The 18,587-nt window shown below is 40.5% G+C and overlaps 1 protein-coding gene across 1 annotated transcript; it reads left to right on the forward strand.

Annotated features, from left to right (window-relative positions):
* Positions 1–14,247: 14,247 nt before the first annotated feature.
* Positions 14,248–16,580, forward strand: LOC133890252 (uncharacterized). Its single transcript, XM_062330686.1, has 4 exons — positions 14,248–14,784; positions 14,889–15,468; positions 15,559–15,790; positions 15,890–16,580. The coding sequence occupies exons 1-4, from the start codon at positions 14,248–14,250 to the stop codon at positions 16,578–16,580; spliced, it is 2,040 nt and encodes a 679-aa protein (XP_062186670.1).
* Positions 16,581–18,587: the final 2,007 nt, after the last annotated feature.

Genomic DNA, 18,587 nt, shown 5'->3' on the forward strand with positions numbered 1-18,587 from the left:
TACTTGCATAATGCATAGCCCTAAAACTTGCTTGATTGCTAAGTCTAGCATGGGTTAGCTATGGCATCGCCGACTAGCCCATGTTGGTATGAGGAATTTGTCCAAACTTCAAAAGGGTGAGCACATCTTAGGACTAACAAATATTTCTTTTGAGAAAAATAGAATTTGTAGTGCTTGTCAAGCAGGAAAACAAGTCGGAGCACCTCATCCCGCCAAGAACGTGATGACAACCACAAGGCCATTGGAGCTTCTTCACATGAACTTATTTGGGCCAATCGCCTACATAAGTATTGGCGGTAATAAATATGATTTGGTTATTGTTGATGACTATTATCGTTTCACTTGGGTATTCTTTTTGCATGATAAAATTAATTTTCGGCCAGATTAATTATAGCTAGAAGCTTCAATTGCCTAGTTGAGTCGCTAAAAAGTGTGTTGATGTAAAAAGATACTACGCCAAACAAAGCATCTCGTGTGGAAAATTCGATGAGCAGCACCCAGGATACCATGGTCGTGGTGCTGCGTCATTGGACCTTCATTGTCAGCCGCGCTCAGGAGGGACCCTGTCGAAGTGTGGATGGCCAATGGCTTGTCCTTGGTCGTTGAGATCAAGCATAGGTAGCAATGTAGATTGAAATAGAGAATGGGACTATAGGAGCTAGACAAAAGAGATAAAAATGAAAGGTAATGTAAATTGTGTTTGATTGATTGGTTCATGATTTAAATCGGCTATGACCCTGTCATATTTAAAGGGTGACAGGTCTTAGCCGTTTAAAATCAGGAGTCTTAATACAAACTGAATATAACTTACGGATATAATTCGGCTATGTTTTCTAATCTCAAAATTTTCTATAACTAATATATCTTTCCTATTCAACCACGTAAATTCTCATATATCTACCCAAGTATCCTTTATTGTAATTCGGCCTTCTTCAATTCGACTACTTCTCTATCCGAACATCTATCCGTGTCTTCTGGTCACTAGTCAGGGGTACTATTCAATGGTCCATGGTACCGTTCACTAGTTAGAGGCACTGTTCATGGTCGAAGGTACCGCTCATGGTCGCAAGTACTGACCACTGGTCACTGGTCGATGGTCACTAGTCGTGATCACTGGTCCGTGGTCGTTGGTTTGAAGATCACCTTCCATGTATTCGATTAGGTCCAATAATATCCTATTGAGCTGATCATCATTGTAATGACCAATATAGATGCCAAATCTTATCATCAATGGGAGAGAAATAGGTGACAGTTGTGTCTGTGCGAGTGCCAAGGTATGACGGACGGATCCAAATCCTCCGACTTCACACCGATGAAGTTAGAGGGGAACAATTTTCCGTGAGGAGATAAATAGTGCCTGCCATCGATCACTGTAGCAACAGAGGTGTAGCAAACGTACTTTTTACAAAATTGCTGTAGCATCCAATCATATCCATCCATAGCCGATCCAATGGCTCACGGTGGAGTGAAGTTACCATGAAGTCAGGCAATCCCAGTCCCTAAGGGACACGGCCAGTCAGCCACAGCCGTCACACAGGGTTCGCGGGGTTAGCCTTAGCCAATTAGGGTTTGAGTAGTTGGGCTACTTGGGTCGGATGATTGGATGAATAGAGATAGTGGTTGGCTTGTAGCCTGGCCACCTAATGGGGGACCCATGGGTAAACGGGTCCAGGTACAACGAGAATGTACATAAACCCACTTTACTTGATGGGTGATTTTTTTTCGCGCTAACAAACCCGTGGGTATGAAGAATACCCCATACTCGGCCCCTAATGGAATAAATACCATCGAGTAGCAGGTGACGGGTAATTGCCAACTCTAGGATAGATAACACAAGGCACGAGGGAGAGGAGGATGGGGGTGTCCGAGGAGGGTGGTTTGGGAATGAGGATGGGGCCGGTCCGATTATTGTTTTGTTTTTTTTGGGGTTTCGATTTTTTATTAGATAGCGTGGGGGTGCGGGGTTGTTTTCGAGGAAGGAGTCATGTAGGATAAACTCGTGTTTTATATGAGAGATTATATTTTATTAAACATTATTTTAGGGACGAATATAATAAAATATTTGTTAGGGAGGGTAAAACCAAGAGTCAACATTAGTACCATATTTTGACCATGATCGGTACTATATTCCCTCATCCGGTTGTACTTTAGAATAAAAAGTTTTTTAAAACATATTTTGACCATGATTTTCGACTTGCACAAGTACTCGTGAGTCGTGTCTCGTGCATTAGAGGTAGTGCTTTAATATCTCTTTTTATAACAATCTACGACTCAAAATCCGCTCATTGACTACCCCGCAAAAGGGTTGGACTAGTAGCATCCGCTTACGCTTGGGACATTGCTTTCGTGTAGGAATTAGCCCGTAAGTTCCTTTTTAGAATACAAGCATTTCATCATCTGCATCCCGATAGCCAAGCAGAGGCGCATGCGTGCCAAACAGAGCTATGGTGGAGCAAAGATGTCAATACGCCACCATAGAAACACTTGGATAGCTCATTCTCCTTAGCAGCGTTATTTAGTGAATAAACAAGTAAACACACGTTTGTAGTTTTGTTGGCGTACGTGCTCGAGTGGTGGGTCCATTTGGAATAATAACTAGAAAGATAGTGCGGCATTGTCACGCCTGATATAGCCTCCGTCCCCAATAATAATTAATTATTGAACAAAATACTATTAAATATTAGTTGAACGATAAATTACATATAACGATATGAAGTTCGATAGACAATACATATTAAAATCTATAATTATTATATTACAATATAGATAATTTATTCTTCAGCATCTAACGACATAGTTGATAATATTTATTAGAACCTAAGTGCTTGTTGGTTGCTAAAAGTGATTGTCATCGTTCGTTACCATCAAATGTTAGCTTCAAAATACTCTGAAAAGGAGGTCTGCTCGTTGATTCCTAAAAGCTAGAGTTGTCGGTACCACAAAAAGTTAGGTGCTACAAGAAATCATAGAATATGCGGTTAAAAATCCAAAGTTTGATATATTGCACAAGTATAGAAATATATCTAACCACACCTGAATTATATCAAATTAATGTAAGAAAATTATTAACAAAATGATTCTTTTCTACTATTAGTACCAATCCAGAATAAAAATATAGGCTGATATGTAATAACAATTATGCAATAAGTGTGATATAGCTGACCTGGCACAAAAGTCGTTAATATGTAGAATATCTTCATTTACATACTATTATGGGTGAGATCGGATACGAATTGAATAGTTTAGTTTTCACATTGCTATCCATATTTTAATACAAATACGAGTACAAATCCAAATATCCTTGAATGTAAATATGAATCGGATTATTTGAATACGAATCTGCATTTGAATACATACTAGATTCACTTATATGCGAATATCCTACAAATTTTAACAAGAAATAATAAATTTATTTGACACAAGCATGATGGAAATTCAACATAAGGAACTTTATTTTTAATGGACTGGTCCTGTACCTTAAGGCAAAGAGTCACTTTTAATATAATACTATGACTTTAGATGATTATGGACCATTAGATGGGAGATGAAAGTATCAGATTTATCACTACAGTATACATGGTAAAGTACCAGATAGTAAAATAATAGGTAGGATCGAAAGAATTGAGTTAGAGAACAAGATAAAAGAATATAACTTTATGTTACTCAAATTTGTATTTTATAGAAGTACTTATACATATTTAGATACAAATATTATCCATATCCATATCCTTTTCTGTGAAAATGGATTATGATATATCCATATTCATATCTAGAAAATGAATTCAGATATATTCATATTTGTATCCATATGTCAATATGATATGGATTTTTCTTACCACATTTACATTTGTTCGAATATGAATATTAGATAATATGGATATTTGTTATCCATTTTCCTGTTGGTGATATGCTCTAGAGGTGATCGCGTATGCAGATTTGATCTGCGATGAGATTTAACATGATTGGATGTCTATTAGAGTTTAGAGTCATGATGGACTTTAATATGATTAAAGGCCTATTAGCGTACTCTATATAAGAGGAGGCAAGAGCCGTGGGCATATGAGTTAATTTGGTCACCAAAACCTTGGCCGCCACCTCTTCCCGAACTCCCTGCGAAACCCTAATCGGGCATGGTGCTAGCACACCAGCGTACTGTGTTCCATCCATGTACGTGTGAATATTGTGGAGGCACTACTGCGATTGCTACGGTGCTGATTGGCGACAAGGGCACTAGGACGAGTTCGATTAATTCCTCTATGTGGTCATGGAGGTGATCGACTATATCCACTTCGTGGTTGCAAAGGTGGTTGAGGAACACATGGTACTGCTCCACCCCTATATATCACCACCAAGCTGAAGTTACACTGAGAAATGGTGGTCCTCTATACTTTTGAATAAGGTTCCGACGAAAACTATAATTAGAAGTTGATTTTGTCCACATTGATATATTGAGTCTACATTAAATTCATTTGCTCTTGCTCCTCACAGTGTGTTAGGAAATTAACCATCAACGGAAGCAATGGATTGATCTACCGACACCATGCATACAATCACAGACAACATAAGAGACACAATGTTTGTTAATGAGGTTCAGCCGAAGCCTACATCCCCAAGGCATGACTATGGGTGCTCTTCGTCATCTAGCAACACCGACCGCTTCTGGGGTTCCGACAGAATCGTTGTCGCTCTCTACAAACCTATTGCTATGTAATCATGGTTACAACAGCATCCCTCCTCTCATATTTATGAGGAGGTTTGGTTACATGACTCCTACTAGGATTCCACCTGGAGATCTATTTTAACTCCACCATGTATCGCTAATACAACTCCAAGTGCTATACGTAACTAGCTCCATATAATTATTTGATTCATATCCAACAAACTCCACCTTGGTGAATAATTTTGCCATCTTGAAGTCGTCATATGAGAACCTCCATGTACACCGAATTTGAGTTATCGCCTTTGCCACTCAACAAGAGCTGCTCGATGAGTTTCACTCAGACTCACCACCTTAGAGACCGTTATCCCTACAACTTTAGTCTTCATGACTCCACCTGCAACTATGTACCTTTCTCTTCTATCAACACAGTCTCTTTAAGCGAAATCAGATTCCTCTTTAGCCTTGGCACATGCCGGACTCCCTGAAACACATAACTTCATTATAGATCTTGATTTTGATAGTATTGGATCCAACAACATGTAGCCATATCGTCACATAAGTAGATAGATCCAGAATCACCAGACTTCATGAAGAGAATTGCTCCATATTGGGTGTCACATGAAAAAGCCAATTGAATTGGACATCCATGCTCCTAATTTACAGCTTCTTAATACTGAGAACTCTATTATCACTTTTCGAGTCACATATAGAAATTAACACATTAGCATTACTCTTTCGCCTGATTGTTTAGGTCACGACTCTCTAACGTCTTACACTGTGCCCAGACCAACCAGATTACTTCAGTTGTAATTAAAGATCTCCATAATCTCTACTTCCTTAAAATTCAGGCTTTGAAGCTTCTTCACGCCCTTTGATCCACCCTTCAGAAACTCATGTGCACAACTCGAATCGATCCGTGCCCTTACCGATTTGGAAGCACGCAAACCCTCTCCAATGCAAACCAGTATCCAGAGCTCACACCACGTGTTGCCACACCATAGAGAACAACCACCACTAGCCCTCGCGTTGTTATATTGTTATTGTTAGTCTCTTCATCTCTACCACCAACGGTATAACTGGCATGTCACCACCAGCTTGTCCGCCCTGCACCATGATATTTCACCTTCTAAGTGAAATGTCCGTCAGCCTTTCCTGAATTGTCCACCATATGTGTTGGTAATATGCAAAAAATTCTAATTCCAGATTCTATACAAAGGCATATTTCATAAACTATAACAGATGAACAAACTTCTAACCCTAGCAGCAATCAGCAGTACCAAAAATCCATCAGATTCATCAAGAACTCACAATCGACTTGATGAAGGGATGAAATTGACGATGTATCGATTCGCTGCCGTACAGATCATAGATGAAGCAGTGCAGAGCGGTCGCGCAGGTGCGCTGCCCAGAAACCTTATTGTCGTCCCTCGTGCGGGCTTCACGACGGCAGAGGCTCGGAGATACCGCTCACCCTCCAACCTTATGCACGCCAAGGAGAAGGGCCGGCGAGATCCGGTAGCACAGCACACAATACAGTGATCTGGATGGATGGAGAAGAAATTGTGGAGCAGAGAGTTGTGTTCCCTAAAAGCCTGGACGTCTCCAGGATTTATATGGAATTGGCTGCCCTCTTGGAGCCATTTTCTCTCATAAATTGCCCACTAATTGGCTGCCTCCATAACTAACCAATTACTCTCAGAATTAAGGCATTGATCGCGATTAAAATGGCTGATTATGACATTGATCACAATTAAAAGAGAGAGTAGCAAAAAAGACTTGCTATTTTGTGCTGCCACGCCACAATCGTGTGTCGCAAGTCACAAGTCACGCAGATATTCACACGAAAAATACGCGAATACGTGCGCGCGCATGCGTGTGAATATAGCAAAGTATACTCTCTCTTTCTCATTTCCTCTATTTCAAAGAGGGGAGAGAACTCAAGTATTTAAGTTGGTCTACATCCCCTTGCCTTGGCAATAGGGGACTAAACCTTCTTGCTTTGCATTCTCATGAATGGGCTTTATATGGGTCACATTCCAACAACCCCCCACCAATGCCAAAGCGAGAAAAAGAAGGAAAAAGATCACTGTATTATAGTGCTGTTAATATACCAGTCTTTTAGTATAAGTCTCGTACGGGTTGAACTTACACCTAGAATATCAAGATTCACCTTTCCACAACTGATGAATAGACTATGCCTTGAATTCACAGTTTTGTGTGGGCAGATTTCACTTGAAATCTCAACTGATACTAGGCTGCTAAAACAACCTCGCCTAAACAGTGCATTTATGGTCTTCTCCCATATCTTCTCATGAGCTTTCTAAGAGAATGCCCTGTTCTTATGAACTGGTGACCAAATAGTTAGGCTCAAGTAGGTGTTTTCCTTCAAGATATCCTATAGGCTAATATCTTCTGCAACGAAAAACATTAAGGCTTTACACCAACCTTCCATGCAGTCAAGAGTACTTTTATTTTGAACATGTGTAATGTACTCTTTGGTTACATCATCAATTTTTTTCCTATTACCTAATTCGCGGGATCTCCGCTCAAAAGGATAGGTTACCATTGTGATGCACTAACTTAAATGGGCCTCATTCCCATGTCCTTGGACACCACTGAAATCGCATTTCGTGGTAATCCCTTTGTAAAAGGGTCTGCCAGATTTTTCTCAGTACGCACGTAGCTCACAACTATTACTCCGGAGTTTCTCATTTTCCTGATAGATTTAAGTCTACGCTTCACATGTTTGGAGGACTTAGTATTATCCTTAATACTCATAACCTTGGCTAGCATAGTTTGGTTATCGCAGTACATAAGGATTGGTGGTATTGGCTTCTCAACCAATGGTAAGTCCAATAGAAGCTCTCTTAGCCATTCAGCTTCAACAGTGGTTGTCTCTAGTGCAACAAGTTTTGCTTCCATGGTTGACCTCGTCAAACTGGTCTGTTTACAAGACCTCAATGAAACTGCACCACCTCCAATTGTGAATACATAGCCACCGGTGGCTTTGATCTCATCTGCATCTGAGATCCAACTGGAATCACTATATCCTTCTAACACAGATGGATATCCTGTGTAGTGAATCCCAAATGCTGTTGTGCCTCTCAAATAGTGCAACACTCGCTCAAGTGCCTTCCAATGATCATCTCCTGGATTTGACGAGAACCAACATAATTTGCTCACAGCAAAGGAAATGTCAGGTCTCGTTGCACCAGCCAAATACATAAGGGACCCAATTATTTGTGAATATCTCAATTGATCTATTCCTTGTCCTTCATTCTTTTGAAGTTTCACACTCGCATCATATGGATTCGGAGAACTTTACAGTCTTCAAAGCCAAATCGGCTAAGAATCTTCTCCACATAGTGGAATTGATTTAAAGTGATCCCATCTTCACTTTTGATCAATTTAATATTCAAAATAACATATGCCAGACCCAAATCTTTCATCTTAAAACAACGAGACAAGAAGGATTTGATTTCATCAATCACGGTAGTATTTGTTCCAAAAATTAGTATGTCATCAACATACAAGCACAAAATACTCCTTGACCCCCACCAAAGCGATAGTATACACACTTGTCTACCTCATTGACGCTGAATCTAGCATATGCTAATGTGTTATCAAATTTTTTGTGCCATTGTTTAGGTGCTTGTTTAAGGCCACACGGGGATTTTAACAATTTGCACACCTTATTTTCTTGCCCAGAAATCTGAAAACCATCTGGTTGCTCCATATAAATTTCTTCCTCCAACTCTCCATAAAGGAAAGCTGTTTTTACATCCATTTGATGAACATGAAAACCATAGGAAGTTGCTAAAGCAAGAAGCACTCTGATGGTAGTAATTCTTGCGACAGGAGAATAAGTATCAAAGAAATCCTCTCCCTCTTTTTGGGTATAACCCTTGGCCACAAGCCTAGCCTTGTACTTTTCAACAGTACCATCGGATCTTAATTTCTTTTTAAAGATCCACTTACACCCAACTGGTTTGCACCCGTTTGGAATATCAGTAATTTCCCAAGTCCCATTAGACATGATAGAGTCTATCTCACTATGGACCGCCTCTTTCCAATACTCTGTATCAGAAGATGCAAAAGCCTCCGAAAGAGTTTTTGGCACATCATCGACATGATATACAATAAAATCATCACCAAAGGATTTTGCAATCCTTGGTTCTTTTGCTCCTCCTAGGAGCCTCATCAACTATATTGTCATCCTTGTCAGATATCTCATTATTTGATTCAGGTGGTATAGAGGTTTCAGGAGTATCTACATGAGTTTCATTATACTCATTATAGTTAGAACTACATGCTGCTCTCATGAGATAAATATTCTCAAAGAATGAAGCATCTCTAGACTCTATGATTGTATTAGCACTAATTTCTGGAGTATCAGATCTCACTACTAAAATTCTATAGGCCGTGCTATTTTGAGCATAACCCAAAAACACGCAATCAACTGTTTTGGGTCCCAGCTTTCTCTTTTTCGGCGTAGGTATATTGACTTTTGCCAAACACCTCCAAGAACACAAAAAGTTGACATTGGGTTTTCTCCCTTTCCATTCCTCATATGGAGTGACATCTCTATTCTTTATCACAACTCTGTTTAGGACGAAAGTGGTTGTCAAAATAGCTTCCCCCCACCATATCGGCACTCTCTAACATGGCATTCACCAAGTCTGTAAGTGTCCGGTTTTTCCTCTCAGCTATCCCATTCGACTGGGATGAATATGGTGGTGTAACTTCATGGATAATTCCATGATCAGGACAAAATTGAGAGAATTCATTTGAGATATACTCTCCTCCGCGATCATCACGTGATCACTTAATTTTCCTCTCAAGTTGGTTTTCAACCTCGGCCTTATAAATTTTAAAGTAGTTTAGAGCTTCGTCTTTTATTTTTAGTAAATAAACATAGCAATAGCATGTTGCATCATCAATTAAAGTCATGAAATATCTCTTGCCTCCTTTAGTCAACAATCCATTCATCTCACACAAATCAGAATGAATAAGATCTAGAGGTGCCAAATTCCTCTTTTCCTCTAATCCTTTAAAAGGATTTCAAGGTTGTTTAGCTTGAACATACAATTGGCACTTTGATCCTTTGACAAAATCAAATTTCAGAATTAACTCTAATCTGGACATTCGAGCAATGGTGTCAAAACCAATATGACAAAAATGAGAGTGCCAAGAGCTGGTCTCACAAATATTATTCATGGATGCAACATTCAAATTATAATTAGACTCAATAGTACTTAGGCGGAACAAGCCTCCGCTCTCATAGCCTTTACCAACAAAGTTCCCGAATTTAGACATTACAACTTTATTGGACTCGAACACTAACTTATAACCATCCCAACAAAGCAAAGAACCACTAATAAGGTTCCTGTTTATTGTTGGAGCATGTTGAGCATGTTGCATGTTCTTCAAATGGACAATCTTCCCTGAAGTGAGCTTCAGTTCGACCGTACCAACACCAAGAACAGAAGCAGCGGATCTGTTTCCCATCAGGACGGACGAAGACCGCGCTCCCTGGTAAGAGGAAAATAAGGAAATATTAGAACACACATGTATATTGGCACCAGTATCAACCCACCAATCTGTTGATTGTAATACTGAAAAATACAGCTGGTACATTACCATACCCAGAAGATCCAACCTCATTGCCGTTGTTACCAATAGTAACATTCACAGCCTTCTTGTTTGGCTGTCCATCTTCTCTAGTTTTGCGGTAGCGACAGTTCTTTGCAAAGTGCCCATCTTTACCACACATAAAACATGCTTTGTCCTTCAGTTTCTTCTCAGTGTCTTCTTCTTGAAGTTAGTGGTTTTCATTGACTTTCCACCATTCTGCATCTTGCCCTTGTTTTTGTTGTACAATTTTTTCTCTATGATGTTTGCATTAGCGCCATTTTCCGCTACTGCGGATGTAATCGGCATGTCCTTTGCTCTTGCCTTTTCCTCCACATCAAGGGCTATAATCAGATCCTCGGTGGAGTCTATTCCCTCTTGTGTTTCAGGCTAGTGGCAAAATCCCTCCATGATGCAGGAAGTTTGGCAATAATACCCGCTGCCACAAACCTATCAGGAAGGAAACAACCCAAACTTGCGATCTCCCCAACTAGAAGCTATATCTCATGCGCCTGTGCAACTATTGACTTCATAGCATCCACGCTGTAGTCATAGAATTGCTCACAGGTATAAACCAAGCGACTAGATTCGGAGACCGCAAATTTGTGCTCAAGTGCATCCCACAACTTTGTGGGGTTTGTGTAATTCATATACACATCGTACAACTGATCTGATAACAAGGTCAAGATGCAACCGAGTGCAGTGTCTCTTGCACTCCCAAAGTTGGTATTTTGATCAACTGTGAATGGCATATGTGGATGGATCACCCACCACAGTCCCAACGACATGAGCCAAAACTTGACTCTAGTCTGCTATCTACGGAAGTTCATGCCACCAGTAAACCTCTCAAGTTTCATTGCATCCGAAGCACCAGCTATTGCTGAATAAGAATTAGCGCGATAAGGTTTCTGGATTGTTGGTAATATGCACAAAATTCTAATTCCAGATTCTATACAAAGGCATATTTCACAAACTATAACAGATGAACAAACTTTTAATCCTAGCAGCAAGCAACAGTACTAAAAATCCATCAGATTCATCAAGAACTCATAGTCAGGTTGGTGAAGGGATGAAATTGACGATGTGTCGATTCGCTGCCGTGCAGATCGTAGATGAAGCAGTGCAGAGAGGTCACGCAGGTGCGCTACCCAGAAACCTTATTGCAGTCCCTCGTGCGGGCTTCACGATGGTAGAGGCTCAGAGATACCGCTCACCCTCCAACCTTGTGCACGCCAAGGAGAAGGGCCATTAAGATCCGGCAGCATAGCACACAAAACAGTGATCTGGATGGATGGAGAAGAAAATGTGGAGCAGAGAGTTGTGTTCCCTAAAAGCCTGGATGTCTCCAGGATTTATATGGAATTGGCTGCCCTCTTGGAGCCGTTTTCTCTCATAAATTGCTCACTAATTGGCTGCCTCCATAAATGACCAATTACTCTCAGAATTAAGGCATCGATCACGATTAAAATGGTTGATTATGACATTGATAACAATTAAAAGGGAGAGCAGCAAAAAAGACTTGCTATTTTGTGCTGCCATGCCACGGTTGTGCGTCGCAAGTCACAAGTCACGTGGATATTCACACGAAAAATACACGAATATGCGCACAGGCTTGCGTGTGAACATAGCAAAGTATACTCTCTCTTTCTCATTTCCTCTATTTCAAAGAGGGGAGAGAACTCAAGTATTTAAGTTAGTCTACATCCTCTTGCCTTAGCAATATAGGATTAAACCTTCTTGCTTTGCATTCTCATGAATGGGCTTTATATGGGCCACATTCCAACAATATGCTCGTAAACTGTCTGGTCATCACCATCGAACTCTTATCAGTAGCCATATACACCACAACTAAACACCCTTAATAGTTTCTGCTCATCACCGAGCACCGCAATTCCACTTGAGCTACTGCCTCCTCCGTTCTGAAGCGATGCGAGAGGAAATCCCTTTGTGAAGGGAACGAGACTCCCTTCGAGAAACTATTTGAGCACTGAAGGGAACGAGAATCCCTTCGTAAATGGAACGAGACTTGCGAAGGAAATCTATTGGAGATGTCTAACATTCAATAGCTAACTGACCAACTATGTATTAGTTTATTTTTTTATTTCTCTATTCCTCTATATACCTTGATTGCTCAATACTAATAAATTTCTCTATACTTTTGTACCATATATTTAGGGACAATTGTGTTCTTACCCTTATTTTGGAGTGAAACTATGATTGTACCCCTATTTTTACAACTTTGTGATTTTACCCTCACTTTTTGAATGTGAACCGGCCGTTTGCCCCTGTTTTTTACACCGTCAGGTACAAAATAGAGTTAGCGATTAAAAAAAAAATCTTTGAAAAATAGAAAAGGATGGAAATAGACCAAAATACCCATGTGCAAGTGTGGAGCCGTATCCTTTTGCAGCCACTCGAACCTTATCCGCTAGCTCAGGCGGAGGCGCGGCGCCGGGCGAGCGAGCGCGTCGGCGGCCGAGCGCGTCGGCGGGCCGAGCGCGAAGGCGGGCGCGTCGGCTGGCGAGCGGCCATGTCGGCGGGCGAGCACGTCGGCGGGCGAGCGCGTCGGCGGGCGAGCGGTCGCGTCGGCGGGCCGAGCGCGAAGGCGGGCGCGTCGGCGGGCGAGCGGCCACGTCGGCGGGCGAGCGCGTCGGCGGGCCGGGCGAGCGAGCGCGTCGTCGGGCGAGCGCGTCGGCGGGCCGGGCGAGCGAGCGCGTCGGCGGGCGAGCGAGCGTAGCTGCGGGGGCGAGGCGGCCGGGAGGAAGCGCGTAGCTGCGGGCGAGCCGGGCGGAAGCGCGGTGCTGGAGCGTCGCGTTGGTCGGGCGGCTGGGCGGAGGCACGTTGCTGCGGGCGGCTGGATACCATCCTCGACTAGTCTACCATTCAGTGAGTATTCATATTCAGTGTACCACTCCTAATCTACCACTCCTACTCCGCTAGTTATCCTCTTCTCCTGCTGTCCTCTACCAGCTCAAGAGTTCAAGACTTCAGAAACTATCTTTAGCTTGTCTCCCTGACTGCCAAAGTAATATCAAGGAGCAGAGGACAATGTTTGGAAGACCTCACTGAATGGAGCAAGTCTTCAAACTGTTTTTGAGTAGGATTCAGATGTCAAATTTTACCTGTCTTCAAACTCCCAAATCTGTTCATTTTCATTATATTAGAATATCACTGTTTTTGAGTATTAACAGAATAAGATTTCACTTCTGGGAATGAAATGAGGGAAAACTGATAGTATTAGAACCTGGTATTATGGTGCTCAAATATCACATCCTGTATTTGGATGAGGGAAATGCTTACTAAAATGCTTATTGGGTTGTACATGCTTATACAGATTTCTTTGTTGGGACAAGGAAACAACAGCTGTGAAGCAATGAAGTGTGGAGAGGCTAGGTAAATTCTTGTGATTGTTTCTAGATTTGATGAATGTCAATTAAATTGAGTGTGTTGGACGAATTAGCTTCGGTGTTTAGGATTATTTAGCTAATTGTATATCTTTTGCTATGATTTGTAGGCCAATTAACAGCGATTTGAAACTTGTTGTTAAAGTTCGGTCATATTTCAGTTTGCCGGATGGAGGGCCAAAGACATATTGCAGGAGTAAAACCTTGACACCACATGTTGATAGACACCACTTTGGGTTGTTGCAATTAGTTGATCACATAGCTGAGCACTTTATGTGGGGTTCTAAGCAATACATAACTTTCTGGCGTTCTTTGGACGATGCCTCTTTTGAGATTAAAACTGATGAACAATTGCAAGAGTGGTTTCAACTCAACCTAGAGAAAGGAGTCGTGGGCATCGACGCCCAGATCAATGATTTTGAAGGTCCATTGCAGCTTTCACCCACAAAACGTAGATGTCACCCTACAGTAAGAAATAGAGTAATAAAAACTCCGAGTACTCCACTTCTAGAGTTGGATCCTCCTGTTTATTTAACCCAGTCCACTCAAGACATGAGAGATGCCACAATTAAGAGAGCCACAAATGAGACACCCACAAATGAGAGAGTCACCAATGAGAGAGATACAACCAAGAAGCCTACCAAGAAAGCCAAAAAGTCCAAAAGAAAAGTTGCACATGATGAGGAGACGGTAGGAGTTGATGAGGATGACATCTACTTTGACACTGAATCACTTGTGGCACTAAGTGATAGCAGCTATGACACTGATTTGGCTGCATCATCTGACTCTGACTCTGATTGCAATGACCCTGAGTATGATCCTGATTGTGAAATAGTTGATGAGGATGATGAGGACGATGTTCCTGTCTTTTCATATGATGTTGATGATCCATGTATTGATAATGATGTGATATTCCCAGATGTTGATCAGTGCAAGTCAGCAGTTACCCATCATGCTATCTTGAATGATTGTGCTTTCCATATCGTCAAGAAAGATAAGAAAAGATTTAGAGCCATATGCAAGAGAGCATATAAGGGTTGCAAGTGGCAGTTTTATGCATCTACCAGCAAGAAGTACATTGGATGCAAGGTAAATTCAGATATGTAATTTTTTTTTAGAATTTAAGATTTATTCATTAAGTTGAGATGACAATTACTCACAAAATAGTTCTTTTATGCATTCTTTTTTTGCAGGTGAAGACGAGTGGACCAAAGCACACTTGTGGTTCATTCAACAAATGTGGTGACACGATGGCCTCAAATAAATGGGTAGCTGACAGAGTGGTGGACTTGTTGCGGGACAAACCCACAATGGGACCTAAGGAGTTGCAGGATGAGCTGAAGAAGAAGTACAAGATGGATGTTCCATATGACAGGGTATACAGAGGCAAAGAGAGAGCACTTGACATGATAAATGGGAAGTGGGATGACAGTTATGATTTGCTACCTACTTATCGCGCTGAGCTTCTCAAATCAGTACCTGACAGTATCATTGAGTTAGACACAGAAGAGCACAATGGGGATGTGTGTTTCAAGAGGTTCTTTGTTGCTCTTAGACCATGTATTGATGGTTTTTTGCAAGGATGCAGGCCCTACATTGCCATGGACTCCACTCACTTGACAGGAAGGTCAAGAGGTCAGTTGGCATCAGCTGTTGCAGTTGATGGTCATAACTGGTTATTTCCAGTTGCATATGGAGTGATTGAGACAGAGTCTAAGGAAAGTTGGACATGGTTCATCCAGAACTTGAAGAAAGCTATTGGAACTCCTATAGGTTTGTTCATCTTTCAAGTTTCATCTCTCAAGTTGCATCTTTCAAGTTTTATCTTTGAATTACTACCATAATACTATTATGTTCATACAGGTTTGGTAATCAGTACAGATGCAGGCAAAGGAATAGAAGGGGCTGTAGATGATGTGTACCCAGGAGTGGAACATAGAGAGTGTATGAGGCACTTGTGGAAGAACATGAAGAAAAAGTACTATGGTCCCTTGTTTGCTCAGAATATGTGGGCAGCCGCCGAGAGCTTCACAATTGATAAGTTCAATTACCACATGGGGAAGATAGAGGAGAAGAGTCCTGATGCACTTTCCTGGTTGGATAACAATCATCCATATGTGTGGAGTAGAAGCAAATTCTCTGATGACTGCAAGGTAGATTAAATCAATAATAACCTCTCTGAATGTTTCAATAGCTGGGTGTCAAAAACCAAGGACATGCAGATTGTGGACATGCATGACAAGATAAGACAGATGATCATAACCAAGTTTCATTTGAGAGGAAAGATTGGTAGTAACATGGAGGGCAGAATAATCCCAGCTATTACTAAGTCTTTGAATGCTAAAAGCAAGACTATTAAGGACCATGAGGTCTTGACATGTGGAGCTGGAACAACTGAAGTAACTGTGTCCACCATCAGGCATGCAATCAACTTGGAGCAGAAGACATGTAGTTGTAGGGTTTGGCAAGTGACTGGAAAGCCCTGTAGCCATGCTTTAGCTTTCATTGCAAAGCTTAGTAGGGAGGTACATATGGATGACTTTGTCCATGAATACTTCTCTGTTGAGAGGTTCAGAAAGGCATATGCAGGTGTTTTTAATCCAATGACATCGAAGCATCAGTGGCCACGTGTTGACATAGGTTGCAAAATCAAGAAGCCTAAATTGCGAAGGAAACCTGGGAGACCAAGAGTATCCAGGATCAAGGCATCTGATGAGGCACACACTAGGAAGAGAAGAGAATGCACCGAATGTCATGAACTAGGACATACAGCCAAGCATTGCCAAGGAGGTCTCACAGCTAGTCAAAAGAGGAGGCTTTCATCTTCAGAAAATACATCAGGAGAGGGGAGCAATGATCCAAGTGTTACACACACATCAAAGTAAGTCATGCATTGGTACTCATTTGCATTAATTCTCATTCTTACATAATCATAATTGATTTTTGCTTCCTTAATCATTGCTGATTTTTACTTAGTTTACCATCAACTTGTCTACTAACATATTTTTACTCCTTTCACATGAAATACAAGTGCAAGTGCAAGTGCAAGTGCTAGTGCAAGTGCAAGTGCAAGTGCTAGTGCAAGTGCAAGTGACATGGGAGGAAGACCACCAATTGGAAGGGGAAGGGGAAGGGGAAGAGGAAGGGGAAGGGGAGGAGGAGGAGGAAGAGGAAGAGAAGAAGGAAGGCTAGCTGCATGGTTTGGTGCTTGAATGTGATATTTTGGACTGGACACATAATAATTATCTATTAGTTGTTGGTTTTGTTGGATATGTATTGGTGCTTCTGTTGGACATGTATGTTTCCATGTGATGTATGATCTGGACGTACTATGTGATGCTATGTTATGGTTGTAATATATGATTTCTGCTTGAAAATATAAGTTGTGTCAAAATGTTGTCAAGTTGTGTCAAAATACTGTCAAAATTCGATCAAATTTAAAATATATGCAAATTTAATCAAGTTTTGTTGTCAAATTTCTGTCAAAATGCTTAATGTGAAAATAGGGGTACAATCACAAAGTCCTAACAAAAATAGGGGCAAATCTGCAAGGGTATACATGTCCTTTTATAGCTGATTTCACACCGTTAAGTGCTCTTAACAGAATAGGGGCAAACACAATGTTCACAATCAAAAAGTGAGGGCAAAATCACAAAGTTATAAAAATAAGGGCAAAATCACAGTTTCACTCCAAAATAAGGGTAAGAACACAATTGCCCCATATATTTATTGTTATTGATTAGAGAAATAAAAATGAAAGCAATAGAAAATGAAAAGACAAAAGTTGATCGCGACGTTCATGCTTGCACAACCTTAGAACAGGGAATAACTAAAAGACAACATGTACATATTAATAAAAAGGAGATTAAAAAAATGAAAGCAAAAAATGTTATAGAACTTTGGATAGATATGAAACGTTAGAAGAACCATAATATAAACGAATGAAATTAGATGTCAATCCTGATATAGACGAAATAGACATTTTTTTTTGATATACATCTTGATACAAAGCCAATTCCAAAAATCGTAATAGAGCTTCTTTAGAACTAAGTAATGGCATCTACGATAACACATACCAAAGTATACGAGAAAGACAAACTAAAGCGTAGTCTAAATCAACAAAACAAATATGCATATCTTACAAATTCCTCATGGTATGATCTATTTTCCATCCAAGCATATACAATATCTAAAAGAGTCATATATTGGGAGATCATATTATGGCAAAGCAAATTACACGTGCAAATATTGTGCTGCTATAGTTTGGTTTGAGGAAAGAATTAGACATAGCACAGATAGAGAACAAAATGTTATTTATACATTGTGTTGCAAAGAAGGTAGAATTCGTATTCATCCATTTAGAAAACCACCAGATTTCCCTGCTTTTACATCAATGGGTGCTATTATAGGGAAGGCTATAAACCAAGCTGATGGTCCCTATGTTTTATGTATCAATGGTCAGATACATCACAATATAGGATCTTTATTAGCCAAACCAAATAATGCACCAAAATTTGCTGAATTATATATTTTTGACATTGAAAATGAAATACCAAATAGAATATGTGCAGTTGAACCACAAGAGCCTGAAGATGCTACCTTAGATCCTGCGATTATTCAAGGTCTCATGGAAATGTTACACACGTATAATCCTATAGTTAACGTTTTGCTCGAAACATACTCAAAGATTATAATGGCAAGATATCACTATTCGAATAATTGGAGTAGATAAAGATAATCCTATTCAATATGAACTACCTAATATTGATGATCTAGCAATACTTATTGTACGAGACATATCAACAGAAAACGATAAACAAGATATAATAGTACAAAGTAAGTATGAAGGTTTAAAAAATATATCTATACTTCATCCAGCTTCATGACATTAC

The sequence above is a fragment of the Phragmites australis genome, chromosome 14, assembly GCF_958298935.1.
Source record: "Phragmites australis chromosome 14, lpPhrAust1.1, whole genome shotgun sequence".
Lineage (NCBI taxonomy): Eukaryota > Viridiplantae > Streptophyta > Magnoliopsida > Poales > Poaceae > Phragmites > Phragmites australis.